Genomic DNA, 9,082 nt, shown 5'->3' on the forward strand with positions numbered 1-9,082 from the left:
CCGTCCCAGGTGCAGGACCCAGCACTTGCTCTTATTGAACTTCATGCGGTTGGTGATCGCCCAGCTCTCCAACCTATCCAGATCCCTCTGCAAGGCCTTTCCACCCTCATTCGAGTCCACAACTCCTCCAAGTTTGGTGTCATCAGCAAACTTGCTCAAAATACCTTCTATTCCTACATCCAGATCGTTTATAAAAATATTGAAAAGTACCGGCCCTAAAATGGAGCCCTGAGGGACCCCACTGGTGACCGCCCGCCAGCCTGACGCAGCCCCATTTACCATAACCCTTTGGGCCCTGCCCGTTAGCCAATTGCTCACCCATCGTATGATGTTTTTATTTAGCTGTATGGTGGACATTTTGTCCAGTAGGATCCTATGGGAAACCGTGTCAAAAGCCTTGCTGAAGTCCAAAAAAATCACATCAGCTGGTTTCCCTTGGTCCATCATACGGGTGATCTTATCATAAAAGGAAATCAGGTTAGTTAGGCAGGACCTACCCTTCACAAACCCATGCTGGCTGGGACCAATGACTGCTTTGTCCCCCAGGTGAGCCTCAATAAGTTCGAGAACCATCTTCTCCATGATTTTACCAGGCACTGACGTGAGACTGACAGGCCTGTAATTGCTAGGGTCTTCTTTCTGACCCTTCTTGTAAATCGGCACAACATTTGCCAGCTTCCAGTCTACCGGGACCTCTCCAAATTCCCAGGGTCGTTGAAAAATAATTGAGAGAGGTTCCGCGATGACGTCCGCCAGCTCTTTCAGCACCCGGGGATGAACCCCATCCGGACCCATGGACTTGTAGGGATCCAGGTGGAGTAGCAAATCCCGCACACGTTCAGGGTCGGTTGGGAGTTTGTCATCCCCACCGTCCCGGTCCTCCAGCTCAGGGCACCCTGGGTCCCGAAGCCCATCATCGGCATTGAAGACAGAGGCGAAGAAGGCGTTAAGCGTCTCTGCTTTGCCTATGTCATTGTCTGTGAGGAGACCTTCCCTATCAAGGAGCGGCCCTATGTATTCTTTAGTTCTCCTTTTTCCATTCACATATCTGAAAAAGCCCTTTTTATTTTCTCTCACAGACACAGCCAGCTTCAACTCTAGGTGTGCTTTGGCCACACGAATTTTCTCCCTACAAACACGAACAGCATCCCTGTATTCTTTCCATGACACCTGGCCCTCCTTCCAGTAGCGAAACACTCTCTGTTTCCGCCTAATCTCCATTAGAATGTTCCTGGTCAGCCACGCCGGCCTCCTGCCCCGCCTGCCTGACTTGCGATATTTAGGAATTGCCTGATCTTGTGCTTCTAGGAGGCATCGCTTAAAGAATGACCAGCACTGGTGGACATCGAGGCCTTCAAGAGCAGTTTCCCAGGGGACCTTGCTGACTAGTTCCCTGAGCAGCCTGAAGTCCGCTTTCCCCATATCTAGGGATGAGGTTTTGGTGGCACTTTTCCTTCTGTCACCGTAAATTTTGAACTCAACCACTTCATGGTCGCTATGACCAAGGCGGCCACCAATCGCCACATCTCCCACCAGACCCTCTCTGTTTTCTAGCAACAGGTCTAGGAGGGCACCTTTCCTAGTTGGCTCCGTTAGCACCTGCACCAAGAAGTTATCATCTAGGTGCTTCATGAACCTCCTGGACTTGCTCGTGTCAGCCGTGTGGCACTCCCAGTTAACGTCTGGCAAGTTGAAGGCCCCCATAAGGACAAGGGGAGTTAATCTCGAGGCCTCTCTTAGTTCTGTAAAGAATAATTTATCGGCGCTATCGTCCTGGCCAGGCGGTCTGTAATAGACTCCCACAACGACATCCCCTTTATTCGTTCGTCCCTTGATCCTTACCCAGAGGCTCTCAACTTTGCCATCGCCGACCTGAAGTTCCACACAGTCCAGCCCCTGCTTCACATACATCGCCACCCCACCACCTCTCCTACCCTGCCTGTCCCTCCTGAAGAGCCTGTAACCATCTATCGCAACACCCCAGTCACAGGACTCATCCCACCAGGTTTCGCTTATGCCGATGATGTCGTAGTTGCGGGACTGGGCCAGGACTTCTAGCTCATCCATTTTATTCCTCATACTGCGTGCGTTCGTGTAGAAGCACTTCAGGTACGTCTCCTTACACTCAGCACCTTGTGGATCTGCCCGAAGGACCTCACTGGCACACAGCCCCTCTGATTCTAGCATACCTTCCCTTAGGTTTTCACCGGCGTGCCTGGTTTTAGCCCCTTCCCCCTTCGACTCTAGTTTAAAGCCCTATCTATCAGCCCTGCCAACTCCTGACCAAAGATCCTTACCCCTCTCCGAGAGAGGCACTTCCCATCCGGTGCCATCAGGCCCTGTGTAGCATAGACCTTCCCGTGATCAAAGAACCCAAAGTTCTGCCGGTCACACCAGTCTCGAAGCCACGAGTTTATGTGAACAGCACGCCTTTCAGCTTCGATCCCCCCTATCGGAAGGACAGAGGCAAACACAACCTGCACCCCTGATCCTCTAAGTAGTCGCCCCAAATCCCTAAAGTCTCTTTTGATCGCCTTCGGACTTCTCGTTGCTACTTCATCGCTACCAGCCTGAAAGACCAGTAGCGGGCAGTAGTCAGTGGGCCGTACCAGGCGCTTGACTTTCTTGGCGAAGTCTCTCACCCGAGCCCCAGGGAGGCAACAGACTTCTCTGCGGGTTGGGTCCGGTCGGCATATCGGTCCCTCTGTCCCTTTCAGAAGGGAGCCCCCCATAACAATAGCCCTTCTTTCTTTTTTGAAGGATGATGTGGCAATGCGATGTGTAGGTCGCCTTGTCTTAGGCGCCCCCTCCAACTGGGACGGGTTTTTATCTACTTTGTCATTCAGATTGTCTTGTTCTAGTCCTTCATATCGATTATTTAAGGGTAGATGAGAAGGTGAGGTGGGCAGAGAGAGGGCTCGCCTACCACCCCGAATAGGCACCTGCCTCCATTCCCCCCCTTGATCTAGGTCTCCTCCCGCTGCCTGGCAGGAGGAGGGAACCTCCATCTTCTGCATAACAGGAGACGCCTGTGCTGTGGCAGGTTCGTGAGCCTGCCTCAGAGAGGGTAGAGTGCACCTCCACCAGTCAATTTCCATCTCCGATTCCCTGATGCTCCTGAGCCTGTTCACCTCCTCCCGGAGCACCGCTACCTGGCTGAGCAGTTCTTCAACCTGGGCACACCTCCCACAGGCATACCCACCACTGCTGTCGGAGACCGACAGAAGGCTGGGGCACACTCTGCAGCCCAGGACCTGGACAGCTGCGTGTTTCCCGGATCCCTCCGTCTGAGTAGCCACCCTGGTGACCGTGGCTGGAGATGCCGCACGAGATGCGGAGGCCACGGTTTTCTGCCTGGTTGATACCATGGTCAGGTTCTACGCAAGCAGGTTACAAGCACCGAAGGGAGAGGCAGCTGCAACAGAGCGACGATGGGTCCCCGCCCTTCCTGCCCGCGCTCACTGCCTCGCTAACTGCCGCGTCACTCCCTGTTTGCCGGACCTGGTCGCCGCGCTCCCTAAGGGCTGCCTTTGAACGGCCGGGGGGAGGAGCTGTCGCTGACGCTGCTGGCTCCGCCTACGCCTCGTCAGCCTCCCTCACGAGGGCTGCAGGTGCCTGGCGGCTCCGTCACGTAGGCTCGATGCCCGAAAAATAGCCCTGCCTGTCCCGATCCCGCGCTCCGCTGCAGCACGCGTCTGCCCCGGAGCCGGTCGCCTCGGCAAGATATATGATATAATAAGATATAATATAAGTTATTGCACATAGCCAATTCATGAGGATATCAGTCTTATGCTAGTTGTACGTAAAGTGCATTGCTAGTGAAATCTCTTAGTCTCTTGCATTCTTTATGATAATTTCATATAGAACTTCATAATTTTACGTGGAACTTATCCTAACCACATGAAACAAAACCAAACCTCATTCATAATTCATCTATTTTTACTATAGTAATTAAGAATGCCAATTTTCCATTTAAATAGTAGCAGAAAATGTGTTAAAGGTTAATTCCTCTCCAGCAAAGACAGTTGCAGGTTTTTGACATTTGTTTTTGCTTGGCTTTCATACTGTCTTGGGACAAGCAAATATTTGTGAAGCTTTTTTCGGAGCAATTTTATGTCAGATGGTAACTAACTACTGTGAGAACTCAGATAATGGAGAAATTATTTGAAATCTCATCTCTCGTAGTCGTGCCAAGACTGTTAATCAGCTTTTCAAATCTCTGACAAATGTTCTTAATACCAAATTGTTGGTATTCTTTAACTGATTTTTCTTAGTCTTTCCATCAAGAGCTGTTCCATTTGGGTGGATCAATGATGTGATCACGTCTCCCACATCACCATGATCATGCTGATCATCACTACAACTGTTTTGGAGTAGATTCACTTTTTGTCTATTCTAATAGTAATGCTTGAAGAATTCAATTTGAAGGATTACTACTCTCCATGTAATTATTATCCTCACCTGAAATGTGATGAAACTCAGTTTCCAATGTGGAGCTCTTTAAGAAATTTCTTCCCAGATCTTGACCAGAATGGTTTCCATGGGAAAAAATCATGAAAAATATTCTGAGTGTTTTATTGAAGCAATTATGTTTTGGCACTTCCCCCCTCCCCCCACTAATCAGTATCTGACAAAGAAAATAACATCAAAAATAATTTCTGCCAGATTCCAGTCTGCAGGTAAATCACACACATATTTTCCTGTAACAAGAATGATGAAAATAAGATACTTTTTTTTTTGGTTTGATTTTTTAGTGTGTGTATTTGCTTTGCTTTAGTTAAAAAGCCAAGTCCTTAGCACCTCTTCTCCCAACTCTAGTTTGAAATAGGTGAAAAACCCACTGTATATAGAAAGAATGAGATGAATCCAAAGGAAGGTTAACTTTCTACAGGAGTGTTAGATTTCTCAAAATTATATTTCTCAATAATTGTGCATCTAGCTACAGTCTTGTGGGGAAGCAAAAATCAAATCAAATTATACCTAATTACAATGTACAGGACAATATGTGTATGTCCCATTTAATTACTAGTGAGAATAAATTATTATGGATGAATGAGGAACAGAATGTAGATAAGGAACATGATGCCTTTGTCTAGTGATACCAGTGTATCTGACTGATATGTTAATGCAACATATGCTTATTATGATGGACTTTACTGAAGTGCTATCAATTCAATTATGTAAGTAACAGCACAGAAGTGGAAACGAAATAATAACGTGCTGCCTGCTAGCGAATTTCTTCCCTCACTTAGGACAATAAACAGCAGTATAATAACTTCATGCAAAGAAAAAATTGTAGTTTGAGGTCAACTCAAAATGTGTAATTTTGCTTGTGCATCCGGGACTTGCTTTGCAGAGACAGATTACAAAACGTGCTTGTCCATGTCACAGGCTGCCACACGCTGCATTAGGGCTTTCCTTTTCCTGTACAGTTTTCCATGAAGTCCTTATAGCTGCCGCAATTATTTTCCCCCTGGCATGCAGTAGCTGCTTTGTGGCTTTCTTACAAATATTGAGTGGTCTTTGGAAGAGACTGTCAAAACTTTAAACAAATAAATAATAAAAAAATCAATGTTAAGTGTTACATCTTAATTTTCATGAGGAGTCTGAGAAATGCCTGTTAAGAGAGAAGGGAGGAGAAACTTCACAAAAAAAAAGGTTAGGGACAGCAGTCACTGCGCTGCTTGGCAGTGTGCTTAATTATCTCACCCTGTAGAAAACAGACTGGCCTATCTGCATGCATGGGGAACCGCATTCTTCAGAAAATGGCACCAGAGTGCGTATATGCTGATATTTTTAATATGGGCAGCCTTGCAGGAGGTTAGAATCCAGCAGATATATAAGTAAGAGACTGATTCCAGAGGGAGAGCTGTCCTGTAAATGGAACAACGGCGAGTCTTTACTGATGGAATGTCAAGGTTTTCCTCAAAGGCTGTTCACGGGGTGGGACCGAGAACTGGCTTGTGGTGAGTGTCTGCTTCAATTTTAAGCACTGGGGGGTGACAATGCAACTTTTAATCAAAAATGTGGTTTGCTACAAGTTGTTATTCTGTTTAAATGGAAAAGAATTTAAATTTAAATTGTTAGAATAGACTAGAATCTAGGCCTAAGACAAGGGTTTAACTATGTGTCAGGAGAGACACCTGAGAGGTGGTGTCAGCCCTGTCTCTGTATGGGGCCTTGATTAATTCTGGAAGGTGTAGTTTTTTTTTTTTTACAGTTTTAGGAAACAGAAAATTAATTGGATGCTCTAAGTCTAAGAGGATTTTTTTTTTTCTTTGAAGAAAATAGTGGCATAAGATTATGTGAGGCCTAGCTGCCTTTTAGCTCACTATCGGAGAGGCCTAGCTAGTCTTTTGAATGCAGGCCTTGGAGTACAAGATTGTCTTCTTTAGCAGTTATTATGATACTGTCATCTTTAGCAGTTGTTTTTTAGTCATAGCAGTGCTAACTGGCAACCAACATAGTACAAGAACCATTTCAAAAATGAAATAGGTGCTTGTAAAATACTGTGAAAAGCTCTCATGCAAAGTCCAATAGAACAAGTGAAAAGTATTACTATTACTGAGACTGTTCATTTTAGCTGTTTGATATCATTTTGTATTGTTTTGGTGATACTTTCTAAATAGTTCTCAAAGTGTTTTTAACAGACGGTATACCCCTAGCATTTGCTACACCATTGAGAATACTTTGTTGTTGCTGTTTCAATTCAAAATGCCCTGCTAAGATAACGAGATCTTAATGATATCTAATTATTCTTTTCTCAATTTTAATTTCTCTCATGTAATACAACTTTCACCAGAACACCAGCAAAAGAAATTAGCTTGAAAATTGGCTAATTTCATTTTTATTCCTGAAAACATCTAACTACTTTTTATCAGGCTTTGTTGAGCACATTTTAAATCAACATGTTTACTTGTTACACTGATCACTAACAATCAATCTAAATAGTCTTAATTGCCCTCTGCTTGGAGGACATTAATCTCAGCCTTTCTTGCAAGGGCCTGTATCAAGTTGTTTTCTTCCATCATGTAATGAACTGCAGTAAATAAAGTCTTGGCTGACTCCACAGGCAGGGATGTTTGACCAGCAACCAAAAACCAGTTAAGTTTAAACTTCCATGAATCAGCCCTTTGATCAGCAGGGTCCCATATCTCTGGCAACAGCTCTTGCCTGGGGTAGGGTGTTGCTCTCCTGTGCTTCACAGACACAAGTTCATTATCTCATTCTAGAAAGATGATCAAAGATGCAGATTGCTGAGGAAGAAAAGAACTAGCATGGCTAGAGAGAGAGGTAAGGGAGGTCTTTCTCCTGGTTTGTTTTTTTCTCTCTGGTAATATAATGCATCTTAAGGAGCTAGGTCAAAATTCAGTCTGCTGTTGATGAAAATCCTTCTAACAATGTTTCATTCTGTTTCTCACTTCCTTGTACCTCTGAGAGATGTCTTACTGAATATACTTCAGAAGAAGAAAAAATGCCTTGTGCATAATGAATGACGTGTCTAAATATATATCTTTCATCAGTATTTCTAAACTTGCACCCATGTGTTTTCTAGCCAGTTATGCAATTGAACCAGGAGACCTTCAGTAGGCTGAAGTGATGATAGTGGAAGAAAGTCACTGTACTTCCACATTAATCTTCTGCTTGGTCCTGCTTGGAAAAGATAGCAGGAAAATTTTAAAAACAGGATCTTTTTTTCCACATGGCTTGTGTAGTAAATTAAATGCATATTCTATTGCAACAAATAAGGATCTGATTAGTACCCTTAAATAGAATATTTGCAGCTCAGCTGCAAGTGAAGCTTTAGACAAATCCATGTTATGTTCAGGGGAAAAAAGATATATGAGGAATGTAATGCACCAAAATTGACTGAAATTGGAGGCTATAAATAAGGAAACAGTTATTTCACTTGTCTGAGGACTACATGACTAGAGAGATTGCACAGCACAAAGGTCATTCGCCACATATATTTTGTTCTTAGTTAAATAACAATGACAAAGGAAACTACTTTGGAAAGATGAGATTTTCTTGGTACAAAGAACTATGTCTGATATATAGTAGGGATATTGAAAAAGAAGAAAAGGAATAAAGACTTGGCTATGTGATCTGGGCCTGCTCAGGATGATTAGAGGTTTCAGTGACAATCCAGGCTTTAAAATGCTTTTAGTTTCTTGTATACTGAAAACCAGGATGCTTTTCTCTGTTTGAGGAAACCTTTACAAAAAAAGAAATAATACTTATGTTGTCTCCTTTACCCTGTGCTGGGATAAAAATGTGCACTAAAGTGTATGCTGATAATTGTAGGTGGACTTAATCTTCCTAATTTATTCCTTCTCAAGTATCTTTTTGGCTTTTTTCTCTAAGCAAGCTGTGAACTTGGTGATATTTCTCTAGTTTAGGACAACAATTGAGCATTATCGGTCACGTCTTATGGCGCAACATTAAGAATCACTCATTTTGGGGAAAAAAAAACAACAAACACAATAAAAACACAACTGAATGCCTTTTAGAGGACTAACACTACTTAGAGAGGTGACGTAAGTGTGAACATTATACCTTCAATGGTAGCACAGAATTCCCCCCCCCCCCATCCTTTAACTTATAGGACTTCTTTAAAGTGATCGTTATTAAACTGCATTTGCTGCAATAAAACTTTCCTCTAGCGTGGGGACTGAGAAAATGATTGACATAAGATGGTGGCGTAGCAGTGTTATGTGCTATAATTGAAGTCAGAGCATTTTTTTTGTGTGTCTGATTTTCAGGTATTTTTGTAGCTAAATATCTTGTCAGCTAATACTAAATGATGAGATGACTAACTGTTTTCTAGTTTGGGCTGAATTTGAGAAATATTAACTAACCTATGTTGTGAAGCTAAATTAAGAGGAGAATAAATCAAACTCTTGATTTTGAACTTCCATTTCAGAATGGTAGATCTACACCAGGCTTTCTTAGGTGAACTCTGTAACATTAGTTTCCAGTGCTGTAATAGTGCCATACTAGCTCAGCACTCCCAAAAGTTAGTGCTCATGTATCCGTGTCCTAAGAAAGCTGAGTATAAATGCTCTTTCTGATCTGCTTAGAA

The 9,082-nt window shown here is 43.7% G+C and overlaps 1 protein-coding gene across 9 annotated transcripts in view; it reads left to right on the forward strand.

Annotated features, from left to right (window-relative positions):
- Positions 1–9,082, forward strand: part of FSTL5 (follistatin like 5) — a 413,536-nt gene that overhangs the window by 20,052 nt on the left and 384,402 nt on the right. For 5 of the 9 annotated variants that reach the window (XM_083834389.1, XM_083834395.1, XM_083834397.1 and 2 more), the window contains exon 1: positions 5,830–5,966. The exons of 2 other annotated variants lie outside the window; for them this stretch is intronic. In XM_083834389.1, the coding sequence (XP_083690515.1) occupies positions 5,881–5,966 (86 nt within the window). In that variant the 5' untranslated portion in view covers positions 5,830–5,880. Of the gene's footprint in view, positions 1–5,829; positions 5,967–6,052; positions 7,294–9,082 lie in introns of those variants that run through there. 2 more of the 9 variants (XM_083834398.1, XM_083834402.1) reach the window with 2 other exon arrangements.

The sequence above is a fragment of the Anser anser genome, assembly GCF_964211835.1.
Source record: "Anser anser genome assembly, chromosome: 4".
In the NCBI taxonomy this organism is placed as follows: domain Eukaryota; kingdom Metazoa; phylum Chordata; class Aves; order Anseriformes; family Anatidae; genus Anser; species Anser anser.